The following is a 19155-nucleotide window of genomic DNA, read 5'->3' on the forward strand; positions in this document are numbered from 1 at the left end:
AGATCCTAAGAAGAGAGCTGCCCCAACATACCTCAAAAGGGGCCCAACTGAAACTAAGGACAACTGGCGAAATAAGCAAGGGTGATGTTTTCCTGTGAACCGGATACCAGCACAAAGGGGAAGGAGATCAAAACAGAGAAAAATCAACTCCTACCAAATCAGAAAGCCAAAGCCTCAGAGGCCCCCAACACCTCAGCACTGAAGCAGACCAAAAATGAACCCAACATAGCTCAGGGAAATCTTGGGGAAGAGGGGGCAGAAAGAATGTCAGAGTTACATGTTGGGTCATGATTTGCAGAGACATTTATCATACTAATAACTGGGGGCTAACTCCAGAATGCACGACCCATTTTCATTAACAAGGAGGGTCTAATGGGAGGGGGTAGATCACAGATGAGCCTAAATAATGGTACCAAACTGCCTGTATTTACTGAAAAGAAAACTAATAAATTAAATTAAAAAAAAAAAAGAACAGAAAATGCCTTGATATGCTCTGACAAGAAAGTGTAGGAACTGACCTCATTGTGAAATAGACTTAGTAGTCTCTGTACGTCCACTAGATGAATTGTTCTCATTGAGAAGCAGCCTTAGCACACTCTCACCAGTCAGGGTATACATTGTGTTTGTTTCAAAATACATTTCGCATGCTCTAACAAGAAAATGAATTCTCATCAACAAGTACCAGACTTTAGGTCATTGGCAAATATTCACATTAGAAGCTTTCTTGGAAGTGTATAGTTTAAATTTTCTGAAATATAGACTTCATCATCTCTTATTAATAAGTGTTGTAATTGCTCTCATTAAAAAGTAGCTTTTGTGGGCCCTACCAACAATGGTAAGCACTAGCCTCACTCAGAAATGCCTTTAGAAGACTTAATAGCCAATGTGTTGTGACTTCTGTTTAAGACTGGCTCATGTACACAACAGACTAACCATTTTATGGACATTTCTTCTAGTTACACTGTGCAATTTAAGCCAAGCATGGTGGTGTACACCTTTAATTCTATCACTTGGTAGGTTGAGGAAGATCTCTTTGAGTTAGATGGCACTCTGGAACTACAAAGTGTGTTCTGGACCAGCGTGGCCTACGGTGAGATTTTACCTTGAAAAATGAAAATAGTCCAATTAAAAAAATTCTTATCTTCACAGTAGAGGGATTGCATAGTGGTTAAGGTGCTTGATTTTCATCCTAAGGACTCAGGTTTGTCTACTCAGGAGCCAAATAAGCCAGATGTACAAAGTTGTGAATGCACCTTGATTTTCTTTGCAGGGCTTGGGGCCCAGACACTCCAATATCTTCTCTATATGTCTCTTCATGTTTCTCAAATAAATATATGTCCAGTTTATGCAGCAGAACAAACTACAATGAATTCTCACCAATGCTCGTCTTATACTTATGGTGAATTGTACCCCAGATGACTGTCTAGCTTTATATTTTGTTACATATATATTAAGGTTCCTTTTTCATTTGTCAAACATGAGTGTACATTCCATTAGGGGATATATGGATAGCGGGATTCATAATGTCAGTATCAAATTTATCCATTGCCTATTTATTGTCTAAAGTCTTGTCTTAGACATGCAAAAATGTGAAGACAACTAATGATAAGAAATGAGAATTTAATTGTTGTAATACTTTCATAAATTTAAATATACAATTTTATTGTGCAAAAGATTAATTGGGATATGATAGAGGAAAAGAATTTACCATTTGTATGAACAGTATAGAATTTGCAATGTAATGTTATAAATTTCAGGTACATTAGAAGCATTGTACTTGGGTCCAGACCTGGTACCTCATCACATGTTAGATAATACAACTCACCATGGCTATTGTTGCTGTACTTGTAAAATCATATACGGATTGTACTTGTTCACCCATGTGCAATAAGCTGAGTTTCCTGCTGACCATAAACTTCTCTTTGAAACAATCCTGCTATAAATGTAAATACTATCCAAACATGAGTCCACACTGTTTGCCTATCAGGATGGAATGAAAAAATGTCAATTTTCAGGATGACCAACAACTTCCTCACACATGATTTAAACAGATAAATGTTGTCAAGTGTAAATTCAGTTTTTTTTTTTTTTTTTTTTTTTTTTATTGGAGGAAAGTGTGTTGTGGAGATTTAGTGCTTGGCAGAGAGTAACTCTTCTGCCCTTAGCCGTATTCATCCCCAAATTAGTAGTTGGAAACAACCTATTTATGAGAGAATGAAGAAATTGGTGATAACAATTTAAACAGAGACAATGCAATGCTACTTAGCCATTAAAGCATAAGACTAGCTGGTGAAAACTGATGAAGACACATAATGCTCTGCCTAGTTTCTGAGTCAGAATAAAATTGGTATCATAAAGACATTCAGTTGTATAAATTTTTCTCCACCAGTATTTGGGAGTAGAATCACAGTGCAGAAGCTCCTAGAAATAGAATTGCTCCTCTACCTAGGGATCTTTATGAAGGGGGTTTTCAACTTCACCATGTGATAGTCTTCCATTAGACCTCAGAGGTGGGGAATCTGCATTGTGATGATGATGCCTGGGGAACTATGGAGGACCCTGGAATCTAGGTTGGTGTTATGCAGTGATAAGACTCATAGTCTTTTGTTGTATTGGGGTACCTGGGTGATAGCAGGTTGGGTCAGTTACAATACCTAGAAGGATTCTTGATAGCTCCTTGGGACCCACTACTGCCAACTATACAGAGCCTTTTACCCCAGGATTTGCCTGGATTTTATTCTGATCCCCCTACCACGTCCACATATGAACTTTGATTCCTCAGTTTTACTACTGTTCCCCCAGTAACCTATCTCACACAGCACCAACATCCAATAAAGCGTCCAGGGACTTTCTGCTTCCAGATCTCTCATAAAGCTAATATCTTCCCTTCCCATGGAGCAACCATCCTGCATGGGTCCATAGGCTTCAAAGGCAAGGGCCTTAACTGCTGAGCCTTCTCACAGTCCTGTATTTGTTTTTCTGCCTTAGGCATCTGGCATTTTCTAACAATAGCAACTTGTACATAGGACAGTCATATTGGTGTTAAAGTCTTTACACATTAGTCACTGTGTCTCTGTGGCCTTCTTTTCATCATACATCACATGTTTTGCAACACACTGTGAACCTGGTTTACATTGTTTTCCTTTGTGACCAGCTAAGTAATCTGTTCAGCCTGGTGATTCTGTCATTCATTAAGAAAGAAAGTAAAAACAGAAAGAAGAAAGAAGAGAGAGAGAGAGAGAGAGAGAGAGAGAGAGAGGGAGAGAAACCAAATTATAATTTATATTTCTTTTAAAATATTTATTTATTTGTATGTGTACGTGTGAGTGTGTGTGTGTGTGTGCATGTGAGAGAGAGAGAGAGAGAGAGAGAGAGAGAGAGAGAGAGAGAGAGAAAATGGTTGTGCCAGACCTTCTAGCCACCACAAAGAAAATCCACATGTGGAGCTGGAGAGATCTCTTAGTATTTAACCCTTTTGCCTTCAAAGCCAAGGATCCCAGTTCAACTCTACAGGACCCACGTAAGCCAGGTGCACAGAGGGTAACATGCATGTGGAGTTCGTTTGCAGTTGTAGGAGGCCCTGGAATGAACATTCTCTCCCTCCCTCAATCTTCCTCTCTCTCTCCTTATTTCTTTCTCTGAAATAAATAAATAAATAATATGTTAAAAAGAAAGAAAATCCACATGAATGCACTACCTTATTCATCTGACTGTGCAGAGATTCTGGGAATCAAACTTGGCTTTGCAGGCAAAAGCCTTAACTGCTGAACTATCTTTCCAGCTCATTAATTTATATAAGTATTGTTTGTTAAAAATGTTAGGTTGTTTGGTACTTCTGGCTTTTTGCAATTAGGTACTAAAATGATGTTTTAAACTGGAGTGAAAGGAGTTTGTTTCCGTGAATGTATGTGTGGACTCTTGATGATATTAGACAAAGGCATGGTTAATCTGCATATATGCACAGCTGGTTTCATGGTAGCTCAACATGAGTCTGGGATTTTTAATTTATTATGAGTCAACACAACTCTACTGTTTTAGAATTTCACTTACAAGTCACCGTTCTAATAACATGTCTTGGCTGGTCAATTCTGTCAGGAAAAACAGAGTACATGTTTACTTTTGGGGGGTGTGTGTTAAACTAACAGTCTAAATACAGAGGCTACTTTACCCTAATTCCCATCATTAAAGTATCCATAAGATGCATTATGGGTAAAATATCATTGACCACACTAACACTTCAAGCTACGTGTTTGGGCCCATAATAGTGGGAATTAAATTCAGGAATCTTCGAGGGACATCCGTCCCCTAGGTACATTATGTTCAACCAGCTTCTCAGATTCTAAGTGTTGTGGTTCATCCTGGTGGGGGTTGAAGTTCCTGCTTCTCCGAGGAACATTTCTTCCCAAGGAACATCATGACCAATAAGGTTCTCAATTTCTAAATGTGAGGAGCCAGCATGGTGAGGATGGAAGCTGAGGCTTCTCCAAGGGACATCTATCCACTATGCACATCATGGTCAACATGGTTCTATCTGTCTAGATGTTGGGGTCCATGACTGTGGGAATTGAGGTTCTGGCTTCTTAAAGGTACATGTTCAAGATAGTCAGACATCTATCTTTCATCATGTGACCAGTTTTTCTGTCTCACCAGAATAGGCTGTTCTTTTTTTTTTTTTAATTTAATTTATTAGTTTTCTTTTCAGTAAATACAGGCAGTTTGGTACCATTATTTAGGCTCATCTGTGATCAACCCCCTCCCATTAGACCCTCCTTGTTAATGAAAATGGGTCATGCATTGTGGAGTTAGCCCCCAGTTATTAGTATGATAAATGTCTCTGCAAATCATGACCCAACATGTAACATGTAACTCTGACAGCAGAATAGGCTGTTCTTATCTCTCATGAAATGACATAAGAGCTGAAGATGGCTCTGGGTGGGCCACTCTTCTACATGGGCGTCAGTGTCATTAGATAAGGTCATTGTTTCACTTGAATGTCTTTTATTAAAGCCATCCTGTCTCAGTACTTTTAGTATTTACTAGCTTATATTTCCCTTGCTGTGAGGATGGTGAGCAGTATATTTTATATGAAACATACTTGCACATTTTCTTTTACTATTTAACATGAGTATGAATGTTTTACCAATTGTCCTTAGTTTCAGTTGGGCTCCTTTTGAGGTATGTTGGGGCAGCTCTCTTCTTAGGATCTGCATCTATCTGGAAAAGAGAAGCAGATTCTCCAACGGAGAGTAAGTTAGCACCCGGATAATTCAGATAACACTTACTTTTTTGATAGAGAGTTTGATAGGTGTAGGCCCTCTTATACCCCGTGATTGATGATAGCTTGATATTGTAGAGTGGGCTTATGTCTGGGTATGGTTCTGACTTGTTTCCCAATTCCAGCTATGGGTCTAGTACCACTGAGGTGATCCGTTAGCCAAATCAAGAGCAGTTGGTTCCCCACCATGGCTGTGTACCACTATTGCACTTCTGTCGACATCAGATCAGATTATTTGTTGCTAATTAGGTTAGACAATGAGTTCCTTGGACAGATATTGGTCATTTCTCCCAGTCACCCATGTAGCACCTTCTGGCACTAGACAAGCTGACTGTCTGGGGACTGACTCTCTCCTGGCTTTCAGCCATGACATTCCATGTTACAGGTCAGCTGTGTATGGAGTCTTCAGCAATAGGGTCTTACCACTGTTGTAAGTTCATACTGAAAATATCACAATATCAGTGTAGATATAAGTCACTGTATTTACCTTTTGCTTTTGGTGTTCTGAGGTAGGGTCTCAGGGTATCCCGGGCTGACCTGCAGTTCATATGTACTGTCAGGCTTACCTTGAATTCAGGGAGATCTTTTCTATCTTTGCCCTCAGAATTCTGGCATTAGATGGGGTGTGCCACCATGCCTACTAACGCACAGTGTTTCTTACATATAGAGGAACATATCAAGTGAAATGGCTCTTCCAAAATTACAGAATTCTGAATGGATTTCCAAAAGAATACATCATCTAACCAAGTCTGACGGAATAATGGATATGCATGAAAGTTGGGTTTGGACTAAATTTGTCCGTTGTGTTTTGTAGTTATTCTCCTGTGGAAACTAGATAGGCTGTATCAGTCATAATGCTGCAATTCATTTTTCTTCTTCCTAAAGTCAGCTTCAATTTAAATTCCATATTTTTCTTCCACATGTGGGTCATTCTCTTGACAGTTCTTTTCAGAAGAGTCAGGCATAATATATTATAGATAAGTATCTGCCATCAAAATGAGATTTGCTTTCAGCCATGTTTTGATGATATTTACTATTTTTACCTTGTGGTTTATTAGGTACACCATCCCATGACATCTGGTTGTAGTTACAACTGTGTTTTGGGCTCTTCAAAGAATAAGATGAGAAAATACAGTCTCTACATTGAACTAATGTTTCTCAATTCTACTATGTGTGTCATAATGCAAAGTTAAAGATGTTAAGGAGTACATATATTTGGCATGTGAGACATCATATCAGAACTTGTTCTGAAAACATAACTATAAGGATATTGCTGAGTTTTCACATGGCTGCTTTCACTTGACAAAATTGAATCTATCCTCATATTGATAATACTATCTGGTGCTCATAGGATTGAACCATGTTCTAAATTTATATAATGGATGTAATCCATCAGAATTGGTAATAACTTCTCTCAAACAGATCAGATGTTTTTCATGGTTTTTCTGTGAGGAAAATCAGATTCATTAATGACAGTACAATTTACAGAACAAAATAGGAAACATGGCTGTACCTACCAAGTGCACATTCTTGTTTCAGTTTTCAGGGGATTTTCACACCCTCTACCTGGCCTCTCATCATCTGTCAGCAATAAATGAAAATGGGCTGCTCAGGCTTTACTTTTGAAATATTTCATTTTATGATGGTTATAAGAAAATGTCTCTGACATTTTATATGAGGTAAGTCAAATGTGTTTAACTACTAAAACTGACCTATTTCAATGCTAACCTAAATTGCTCTGTCATATTTACATTGAAATATCTCATTTTGCATGAGGATTTGAGATTTTGTTGGTAGTTCACAGAACCTGAAGTTTATAAGTCATGGTACAACTTCACACCAACCAGAAGACATTGTGTAATACCTTGAAGATGCTCACATTTGGAAAACTCATGCTAAATTCCATTCATTTCAGTCACTACTTACAGATGGTGAGCAAAGTCCATTCTGTGTAAACCTACACTTTGGTGAAAGTCCACCAAGCCCAATGACTATAATTGTTTTTTATTCCTTTCCTTTCTGGAAGTAGGGTCTCATGTACCTCAAGCTGGCCTCATCTTTAGCTGATTACCTGGAAATCCTGAGCCTTCTGTATTCCCATCCCATGTGTAAGGACTATAGCAGTGTGCTCCTATAGCCAGACACTCTTGCCTTATTAATAAAAGTAATGTTTAGTGAAGATTCCATAGGAGTTGTAAGAGTAGGAAGGCATGGCAAAACATAGTCTTATTACAGGAAACCAATTATTAATACAGGAATATCTCCACTACTTTGGACATGAGAATTTTACATACTGAGTTCTAGAACAGCTGGTATAAAAGAAATCTACAAGAGCCAGCCTAGTAAATGACCATGCACTTCATTGGCATGAAGAACAGGAGAGGAGAATCTGCTCCTAAGTATGGAGGAGGACATCCTCATCTGCAAGTCAACTCTCCTTGGCTTAGGTGAGGATGTGGAGCTCTCTTAGTGTACCAGAGGCAATGTAATAAAATTTTGAGATGAAATACTGACATTTTACAAATGTACATGGTTCAAATTATAATTCAAAATTGCCCCAGAAATTTGTGGGTAAGTGAGAACATGTATTAACATCATCACCTCACACTGGTGTTTCTCCTTAGTGGAAAAAGAGTCATGAATTCTTTGCACAAAAGTGGTAATATGGAGAACATTGGCAGCCGTACACATATTTATAGCAAATAATGAGAACATCAGGGCATGAGGGATTGCTTAGCGGTTAAGGCACTCACATTCAGAGCCAAAGGAACGAGGTTTGCTTCCCCACGACCAACTTTGAACAGATGAACAAAGGGGCACATGCATCTGGGTTTTGTCTGCAACATCTGTAGGCCCTTTTGAGCCCATTCTTCTTCTTCTTCTTCTTCTCTCTCTCTCTCTCTCTCTCTCCCTCTCTGTCCACAATGAGCTTTTGATCAGAGAAACCTACAAGGTTTCCCAAAACAATGACAGACTTCTGTCAGAGTACTTGATGACCCACCAAAGGCCAGTGGTAAGACCCTATTGCTGAAGACTCCATACGCAGCTGACACGTAAAATGAATGACATGGCTGGAAGCCAGGAGAGAGTCAGTCCCCAGACAGTCAGCGTGTCTAGTGCCAGAAGATGCTACATAGGCGACTGGGGGAAGGGACCAAGATCTGTCCAAGCAACACATTGTTTAAACTAAGTAGCAACAATTAACCGGATGTGATACCCACACAAGTGCAATAGTGGTACACAGCCATGGTGAGGAATCAATTGCTCTTGATTTGGCTAACTGATCCACTCAGTGGTACTAGACCCTTAGCTGGAGCTGGGAAACAAGTCAGAACCATACCCAAACACAAGCCCACTCTACAATATCAAGCTACCATCAATCACGGGGTATAAGAGGGCCTACACCTACCAAACTGTCTATCAAAAAAGTAAGTGTTATCTCAACTTTCCGGGTGCTAACTTACTCTCCGTTGGAGAATCTGCTTCTCTTTTCCAGATAGATGCAGATCCTAAGAAGAGAGCTGCCCCAACATACCTCAGAAGGGGCCCAACTGAAACTAAGGACAACTGGCGAAATAAGCAAGGGTGATGTTTTCAATGAACTGGATACCAGCACAAAGGGGAAGGAGATCAATGCAGAGAAAAATCAACTCCTAACAAATCAGAGAGCCAGAGCCTCAGAGGCCCCCAACACCTCAGCACTGAAGCAGACCAAAAATGAACCCAACATGGCTCAGGGAAATCTTGCGGAAGAGGGGGCGGAAAGAATGTCAGAGTTACATGTTGGGTCATGATTTTCAGAGACATTTATCATACTAATAACTGGGGGCTAACTCCACAATGCACGACCCATTTTCAATAACAAGGAGGGTCTAATGGGAGGGGGCAGATCACAGATGAGCCTAAATAATGGTACCAAACTGCCTGTATTTACTGAAAACTAATAAATTAATTTAAAAAAATAAATAAATTAATTAATATATGGTAAGTGAAAAAAAAATAGAATAATTTAAAAGTTCAAAATATTATTTGAACCTAATAATGTGGCACAACCTTAATATGCTAACCATTATCAGAAATCACAACCAACATGTACTAGCATGGGGGATGATCAGAAGTTCAGGGATAACCTAAGCTACATAATGTCTTCAGAGACAGCTTCAGCTACAACTGTGTTCTCACTGGACCCAGTTAACATCAACTCAAAAATAATACCTTTCCCAAAAGTACTCTCAGGAGACATATTCATGTTGAAACTATGTTCAGAGCTTTCTGAGAACATTTGTACAGTCCTATCATTAATATTAAAATTGAGACGGGCCGGCACATGTCTGTCCCCCCAATGCTGGCAAAGCCAGGAGGAGAATATGTGGAAGATATTTTGCTTTGCAAAGCCGCATTAATCAGTGGCATTTCACTTAGGGTATAGGTCTGTGTGGCCATGTGTCACTGATGAAAACACTCAGACACATCTTCAAGCTTTATATGCACACATGCATACACACAGCAATGCATACTGAATACACATATGTATTCAATAAACGAATAAGCAACAGGAAAAGGAAAACCAGAAATCAGATATAAAAATGAAAACTCAATTCAGTGACTGTATTTCAGATGTTTTCAAAGTCTATGTATTCAGATAAAGTGTGTTAAACTTTCCCCATGGTGTAAAGTCAAAAAGGATTGTTGTTGAATGTTGAACTGTAAAGGAGAATGAGAAGGAGCTGCAAACACGATGTGGCACAGGAAGTCACAAAGAATTGTGGGACAATTGTCAGAAGTTGATGTGAGACAGAGTAAAGCTGTGAAAATGCAGTTTCCTTTTAGACTGTCAACTGTAATGTAGTGTTGCTTCTTCCTCAAGTAAAAGTAATGTGGAGGGCTGGAGAGATGGCTTAGCCATTAAGCGCTTGCCTGTGAAGCCTAAGGACCCCGGTTCCAGGCTCGGTTACCCAGGTCCCACGTTAGCCAGATGCACAAGGGGGCGCACGCATCTGGAGTTTGTTTGCAGAGGCTGGAAGCCCTGGCGCACCCATTCTCTCTCTCTCCCTCTATCTGTCTTTCTCTGTGTGTCTGTTGCTCTCAAGTAAATAAATAAAAAATGAACAAAAAGTATTTTAAAAAAAAAGTAATGTGGAATATTAGTTGATATGTGCTGGATGTCTTCTAACCTTATTTAGGGAAAATGGCACATGTCGACTCTACAGACTTCAGGCAGCCAATTACCAACGTCGGATTTTTCCTGCTATAAGTAAGTACATCTTTTCTTACTATGACTAGAAAAAACAATCTTCACAGGACATTTTCCTTAAAGATGGTATTATGTGCTATACTTTCACTTTTCTTCAATATCTGACAGATGACTATTTGTGCTTGAGAGGTTGACTTTTGTCATTCTTTCAGTGTATCAAAGACTAGACATTGAACCAATTAAACGGAAAATTGACAACCCAAAGGGTTCGTGGCTCCTCGATAATTCATATGATGCCTATCTAAGAGTCTGGATCCGACAATTTTATAATAAAGATGTAGGTGGGTATAATTATCATTACTACCTGCTATTGACGTAAGCATCTTAGTGTAGCACCACATCTCCCATCCTGAAACAATCCAAAAATATTATACCAACTATGCACCACATGATTATAAGTATGGGTGCTTCAAACATGCACATTATAAGAATGAATTGAATGTAGTTCTTCACAAGAATGGCTATCTAAATTCTACAAAAGGTTGATCCTTATTAGAAATCCATATTGTGAAATTCTCTAACCTCAGACTGTATTCATTTACGTGAATACTTAAGGAAGACATTATAGCATTTTTGTGGTTTGGGCTTGTACAATTATTGACAGAAGGGAAGTCATGGAAAATTGGTGGGGGGAGAGCCATCTTATACTGGCAATATAAAAAGCTTCATTCATATATACCATACTTTTTTTAAAATTAGTTTTCTTTTCAGTAAATACAGGCAGTTTGGTACCATTATTTAGGCTAATCTGTGATCTACCCCCTCCCATTAGACCCTCCTTGTTAATGAAAATGGGTCGTGCATTGTGGAGTTAGCCCCCAGTTATTGGTATGATAAGTGTCTGCAAATCATGACCCAACATGTGACTCTGACATTCTTTCTGCGCCCTCTTCCGCAAGATTTCCCTGAGCCATGTTGGGTTCATTTTTGGTCTGCTTCAGTGCTGAGGTGTTGGGGGCCTCTGAGGCTCTGGCTTTCTGATTTGGTAGGAGTTGATTTTTCTCTGCGTTGATCTCCTTCCCCTTTGTGCTGGTATCCAGTTCACAGGAAAACAACACCCTTGCTTATTTCACCAGTTGTCCTTAGTTTCAGTTGGGCCCCTTTTGAGGTATGTTGGGACATCTCTCTTCTTAGGATCTGCATCTATCTGGAAAAGAGAAGCAGATTCTCCAAAGGAGAGTATGTTAGCATCCGGAAAATTGAGATAACACTTACTTTTTTGATAGACAGTATGATCGGTGTAGGCCCTCTTATACCCCGTGATTGATGGTAGCTTGATATTGTAGAGTGGGCTTGTGTTTGGGTATGGTTATGACTTGTTTCCCAGCTCCAGCTATGGGTCTAGTACCACTGAGTGGATCAGTTAGCCAAATAAAGAGCAATTGATTCCTCACCATGGCTGTGTACCACTATTGCACTTGTGTGGGCATCACATCCAGTTATTTGTTGCTAATTAGGTTAAACAATGTGTTGCTTGGACAGATCTTGGTCATTTCCCCCAGTCGCCTATGTAGCGCCTTCTAGCACTAGACACGCTGACTGTCTGGGGACTGACTCTCTCCTGGCTTCCAGCCATGTCATTCATTTTACGCATCAGCTGCATATGTAGTCTTCAGCAATAGGGTCTTATCACTGGCCTTTGGTGGGTCACTAAGTACTCTGACAGAAGTCTGTCATTGTTTTGGGAAACCTTGTAGGTTTCTCTGATCAAAAGCTCATTGTGGATGGTAGGCCCAAGCTGGAAATGGGGGTTACAGGTCAGTGTTCACTAAGAAATTGAGGGAAAAGATAACTAATATACAAGAGTTAGAGGGGAGAGAGGGAGAGGGAAGGAGGGAAGATGTAGGAGATTTAGGTCAGTCTTGATCCTACCCTCTCCAGTGTCTTGTGGTTCAGGTGTTTCCTGTAAGTGTCTAGTGAAGGTTCAGCCATTTGGTCTGTCTTTTAGGAAGTAGAATTTTATGGTACCATTGCCGTTTGTGTCTGGATTACTGTTTTCCACCCTTTGATTCCCTCCCCGCCTTCCCATCCATCTTATTGTCTAGTCCATGATGTGCTTGCTACCATATTTTTTTCTAAATTTGTTTTGATGTTCCTTGACTAGTGGCAACTTAAAGAGTAATAGTGAGCGTACCTCTCAGCAATTGTGGAGGAAAAGAAAAACTGCTGTGTTAGTCAACTCTCAGGGTAAAAACAAACAAACAAAAAAAGATCATTTTTGTCCCTTTTACAGAAGATTTAGTCTGTGTTATGTGGAAATCAAGAATCGGACCTTTGATGACTTATAACATACTGATGATGTCTGAACTGTCTTGGGAGGACTGTCCATGTCATAACAGAGGCGGGAAAATAAACATGAAGAAAATCAACCCCATTCATAGTATGATGTTCACAGGCATAATGGACACCCTTAGAAATGATCCCAGCTTTTAGAGTTTGCCAGCTTTTGTGAATCACGTTCTCACAAGGAAGTTAGCTTCACAGTTGTTATTGTAGTTTCCTCGAATTGATGCAACTAGTTTAACGGGAAGTTCATCCAATATATAATCTGAGTCTATCATCCAAAATACATTACAATATACAACATAATGAAAGGCATTGATTATTTTTCCATAAAAAGTAAGAGTGGTACATTCACACTGTATACATTTGAAGGTATAAATTAAAATTAAAATTAAGACTTCATGCATTCCTAACATCAGGGTTTTGATAAATGAACAAAATCTCTTAACACTATGATGTTTGGCATATATGTTCTATGTAGTAATGGAAGCCCCATTTTCTGAGGCAGTAAATCCTTAGTAAAATTAACCTCCAAATCTTGGACTTCTGAAATGGCTTGCCTCTTTGGAGATGCAGGTCAACTGCATGGGTATTGTGGGCTATGCATTGTGAGGGAGGGAGGGGAGAGGCAATATCTCTGTGCAAAATGTCCCAACTAGTGGCTCTAACAATCCTTCAGCCTCCTCTTTCACAAAATTCCCTGTGCCATACTTGGAGCATTTAAAGTCTACGTCAGTGTTGGATTCATCTGGATCTCTAGCTCAGTAGGTGCTGAGTGTCCTCAGTATCTTTCTACATCACCCTTATGCTGATAACAACTTAACTAAGACAGTGGTATTCTTGCTTATTTCTTCAATTCTTCTGTGCTTTCAGCTGGGGCTGTGGCTGTGGTGGAGGACACTATGTCCTTTAATTCCCCAGGTCAACTTCCCATCTAACAAAGAGTAGCAGATTCTACAACGGTGTATGAACATAAACACCAGTTAAATGGGATAATATTAACTAATTTAGAGAGAATTAAGAGGGTTTAGACACTCTTATAGTGTGAGGTTAATGGGAACATAACAATGGAAAGCAGATCCATTATCTGCATATGATTCTGACTTGTTTCCCAGTTCCAGATATGATTCCCTTTCTACTGAGCAGATCTGTTCACAAGTCCAAGAGCAGTGGGTTACTCACCATGGCTGTGTGCCACTATTGCACTTGTGTGAGCATCATGTCAAGTTGTTTATTTCTGGTCGCTTAGACATTGAGTTGCTTAGACAGATGTTGCCCACTTCCCCCCTGTTAGCTCATGTAGTGCCTTCCACCACTCTATGGGCTAATTGTCTGGGGACTGGCTCTCCTTCTGATTACAACCATGATCCATGTCAACAGCATTTGGTGTCTTCAGCAGTCAGGGCCTTAACATTAACTTCTGGTTGGTAATCAAGTGCTCTCACAAATGTTGGTCTTGTTTGTATTGGGAAAACTAATAGGTCTTTCTGATCATCAGCTCATTATGGATATCGAGCACATACTGGAACAGGGAATTATGGGCCTTGGCCAAAGGCAAGAAAAATCAAAAAGCCAGAGAAGAATGAGAAACATGAGAAATTTGACGTTAGGTTTCATCTCACCCTCTGCAGGGCCGTTCTATTCTGGAGCTTCCTCTCAGGTCCTATTGAGGATTCCACATTTTAGTTGGAATTTCAGGATATAGGATTTTTTGGTACCAGTTCATTTTGGGTCCAGTTGTGTGCCCACACTACCTTTTCCCTTTACCTAAGCCCTATGCTCCCTATTGTCCAAGCCTCAAGATGGTATTCAGTTATGTCAGCAACTCTGGCTGATCCAGATTTGGAACTGCAGATGAGTGAGAGTATGTGGTGGTTGTCTTTCTGTGATTGTGTCAGTTCACTGAGTATGATCTGTTCTAAGTTCAACCATTTTTCCACAAATTTCAAAGTGTTATTTTTTCTTACTGCTGAGTAGAATTCCACTGTGTAGATGTCCCACATCTTACTTATCTATTCATCCAGTGATGGACATCTGGGTTGATTCCAGTTTTGAGCTGTTAGGAATTGAGTAGCTATAAGTGTGGTTGAGCAAATATTTCTCAACTGATATGTGGAACTTTTGTGGCAAATGCCCAGTAAGAGAATAACAGCATCTGCTGACAACCCTATATCCATCCTCCCCAGCAATCTCCAAATTGATTTCCACAAGGGTTTACCAGCTGCCATTCCCAATATCAGTGAATTAGTGTTACTGTTTCTCTACAGCCTTGCCAACATTTGTTTACGTTTGATTTTTTAATGTTTTCTATCCTTACTGGTGTAAGGTGTAATCTCATAGTAGTTTTAATTTACATTTCTCTAATGGTTAGGGATGTTGAAATTCTTATTAAGTGTGTGTTCCCCCTTTGTAATTCTTCCTCTGAGAATTCCCTATTTAGTTCTCTGCTCTGCTTTTGCAGTGGTTAGTTTGATGCTTTATTGTTTAGATTTCGAGTTCTTTAATATTCTAGGTATTAGGCTTCTGTCAGTGGTATAGCTGGCAAAGACTCTCCTTTTTATTGGGGAATCTATTCACTTTGGTTGTGGTATGTTTGTCTATGCAAAAGTTTTGCAGCTTCATGAGATCCCATTGACTGACTGCATGTTTAATTTCCTTGGCTACTGGAGTTTTGTTCAGTAAGTCTTTTCCCACTCCTATATCATGCAAAGTGCTTCCTATTATTTCTTTGAGTAATTGAAAAAAAAATTCATGTCTTATATGAGGTCTTTAATCCATTTGGACTTGAGTTTTCTCCATGGCAAAATGAGTGGGTCTAATTTCATTTTTCTACATATCAATTTGTCCAACACCAGTTGTTGAAGGTGCTGTGTTTTCTTCAGTCTACATTATTGGCATCTTTGTCAAAGATCAGGCAGCTGTAGTTGCTTGCCCTAAAGTCTGGGTCTTCAAATTTGTTGCATTGATCTATGTTTCATTTTGATTCCAGTGCCATGCTGTTTTTTGTCACTATAGCTTTGTAATATAGCTTTAGATCAGGTATGGTTGTACCACCAGAAGTGCTTATTTTACTGAGGTTATATTTGGATATCTGAAGCCTTTTGTCATTCCATATGAATTTTGACATCATTTTTTCAGTCTCTGTGAAGAATGAGGGTATTATTTTATTGGTATTTATTAACCCTCTACATTGGTTTTGGTAGAATTGCCATTTTCACAATCTTAATTCTACCTATTCAGAAGCATGGGAGGCACATCCATCTTATCAAGCCCTGCTGTATTTCCTTTTTGAGTGTGTTTATATTTTCATTATAGGTGTCTTTCACATCCTTTGTTAGTGTTAGTCCTAAGGATTTTATTTTTTTGCTATTGAAAATGGGACACCATCACTGATTTATTTCTATGAATATTTGTCCTTTTCATACAGAAGTAATACTTATTTTGTGCTTTAATTTTGTTTTGTTTTGTGCAACTTAGATGAAGGAATGTATCAACTTTAGAACTTTGGGGATGGAGACTTTTTGATCACTTATATAAACAATCATATCATCTGCAAATAGGGCTAACTTGAGTTCTTCCCTTAAAATTTGAATCCCTTTTTATAAGTTTCTCCTTTCTTATTGCTTGGGCAAGTAATTCCAGTACTATGCTGAAGAGCAGAAGTGAGAGTGGACACCCCTGTGTTCTTCCTTATCTCAGTGGGAACTCCTTGAGTTATTCCCCAGTAAGTATTATTTGAGCTTTAGGAGCTTTTTATATACCCTTTATTGTGTTGAGATATAAACCCTCCATGCCTATTCTTTCCAGTGTTGTGATCAAGAAGTGGTGCTGTATTTTTTCAAAGGCCTTCCCTGCATCAATCAAGATGATCATGTGATTTTTATGGTTCAGTTTATTTATGTGGCATATTATGTTGACTGGTTTCTGTATGTTAAGCCAGTCCTACATCCCTAGCATGGAGCCTACCTTATCAAAGTTGATAATGCTTTTGATGCATTATTAAGTTATTCAAGTCTAGCAATTTTACAATTTCTATTTTGATTTCTTCCATGATCCATTCATTGTTTAAAAGTGTATTGTTTTGTCTCCAGGAATTGGTGGAATTCTTCACGCGTCTCTTGCTGTTGATTCCTAGCTTCAACACATTGTGATCTGTCAGGATGCAGGAAGTTACTTCAATTTTCCTGACTTTATGAGAGAATGCTTTATGGCCTAAAATACAGTCAATTTTTAGAAGGTCCCATGGGCTGCTGAGAAGAATGTGTATTCTGTAGGGCTGGGGTGGAAAGTTCTGTCCATGTCTGTTAGGTCTAGTTGATCTATGATGGTACCAAATAAAACTGGGAAGGGAAGCAGGCCAAGCAGGAATATGGTCAAATGGGGCCTAAACTAAGCTACTTGTGCATAAGCCTCCCGAGTGCTGAGATTAAAGGCATGCACCATCCTGCCTGTCAGTGAGGAATCTTTGCAGCCCCTCCGCTGCTCGCCCTCCCTCATCTCCCCCTAGGCACCGGCTCTGCCCTCTTCCCACTAACAGCTGTAGTGCATGTCACACTGCAGGCTATCCCCATTGCTCAGGTCACCGCGGCAGCCTCCCAGCCAGCCCTGCTGCTGGGCCTCAAGACTTCTGACCTTAGCTGTGCGTGGAGGCTGAAGCCGGTAATCCCTGAGCCCAAAGCATCGCCGGGAGCTTGAGGCCAGGCTTCCCTTCATAGTGACTTCTTGGCTGGCCTGGGCTCCAGATTTAAGTGCTTCTCTCAAAACAAACAAATAGCAACAACAAAACCCTGCTCACTTCCACTCAGCAGCTTCTCTGCTGTCCATGAAGTCAACCCTAGGCCATAGGGTCAGACATCCCCACCTAACCATTTCAGAAGGGCTGTGTCCCTCCCGCCTGTGCCCTGGCCCTGATTTCTTGCTCTGGTCTCTCTGCATCATTCTGGCTTTGAACCACTTAGCTGTGATGGGCATCTGTCACATGACTTCCTGGGGAGATCTATATTTCACCTCCTGAGAGGGGACACAGACCACAGAAATGATTCCAATCAAGTATAGTTTGGTGAACCAATGAGTGGATTGGAGTTACTTACAGGAACAAGAGTGAGGGCTCAAACATGTGGGTGACTCCAAGTCATGGGGTGACCACCCATGAAAACTGCACTTTTGGAGCTCCCTGCCCCACTTGTAGGCAGTTCCACTGAAGAGTTTGCATTCCCTTAGTCATTTATATTGTATGAGACCCAAGAGAAGGGGGAGGGCTCATGAGCGTCATTTATTTATTTTTGGTTTTTCAAGGTAGGGTCTCACTCTAGCCCAGGTTGTCCTACGATTCACTCTGTAGTCTCAGGGTGGCCTCGAACTCATGGCGATCCTCTTACCTCGGCCTTCCAAATTCTGGGATTAAAGGCGTGCACCACCACACCTGGCTTATAAGCTTGATAACTTTGTGTAGCTTCTTGAATCTTATGAGCCTCCCTCTTCCTTCAGGACAGACAGAATGTTTCAATTGGAATGAAATAACATGGACCCCTGAGGCAGATGAGCCCCAACCTCAGTGGGCTGCTGGTCCCGATTCTTTTTTTTTTTTTTTTTTTTTTTGGTTTTTCAAGGTAGGGTCTCACTGTAGCCCAGGCTGACCTGGAATTCACTATGGAGTCTCAGGGTGGCCTGGTCCTGATTCTTACTGCTAGTCCCGATTCTTACTGCTGGCTTTGGCATACACAGGGATGTTCCCGGGAAAAGGCGTAATGGTAGCTCCTGGAATGGCCTGCCAGCACACCGTCCAGTTTGTTCCCGACTGCCTGGGGGACTTTGATGACTTCATTCTGGTTGAGACCCAGTCTGCCCACACTCTCGTGATCCCCCTGCAGGCCCGGAGGCCGCCCCCAGTGCTGACCTGTGAGTGAACTGTACAACTACAGCTTTCTGGGGATTTGGTTAGGGCTGGCAAGTCTCTGTGGTCACTTTAAGAGGCCAGATGCTGGCTGCTCTGAAGGCAGCCATACCCACTTGCAGCGGAGCCTCTTTCTTTCTTTCTATCTTCCTTCCTTCCTTCCTTCCTTCCTTCCTTCCTTCCTTCCTTCCTTTCTTTCTTTCTTTCTTTCTTTCTTTCTTTCTTTCTTTCTTTCTTTCTTTCTCTCCCTCTCTCTCTCTGAATCTGAAAATCCTCTCCCACTGCTCCAGGCCCAAACCCCTCTACTACCAAGGCCAAAGGGAAGCCCCCTGTTTCCAGGAACCCAAAGCCACTTAAGTTATGGCCACAGGTCTTATCTACTTCCTTTCTGACTCCCCAGTCCCTCCATGGCTCTTAGCACATTGCCTGGGCCACATGGCATGAAATTTT

The 19155-nt window shown here is 40.4% G+C and overlaps 1 protein-coding gene across 1 annotated transcript in view; it reads left to right on the top strand.

Moving 5' to 3' along the window:
* LOC123457176 (deleted in lung and esophageal cancer protein 1-like) overlaps nt 1-19155 on the top strand; it is a 130226-nt gene that overhangs the window by 71022 nt on the left and 40049 nt on the right. Inside the window, 4 exon segments of the mRNA XM_045141182.1 lie at nt 10459-10529; nt 10682-10844; nt 12634-12716; nt 18537-18710. Of these exon segments, the coding sequence (XP_044997117.1) occupies nt 10459-10529; nt 10682-10844; nt 12634-12716; nt 18537-18710 (491 nt within the window).

This window comes from Jaculus jaculus (assembly GCF_020740685.1).
Source record: "Jaculus jaculus isolate mJacJac1 chromosome Y unlocalized genomic scaffold, mJacJac1.mat.Y.cur SUPER_Y_unloc_2, whole genome shotgun sequence".
NCBI lineage: Eukaryota > Metazoa > Chordata > Mammalia > Rodentia > Dipodidae > Jaculus > Jaculus jaculus.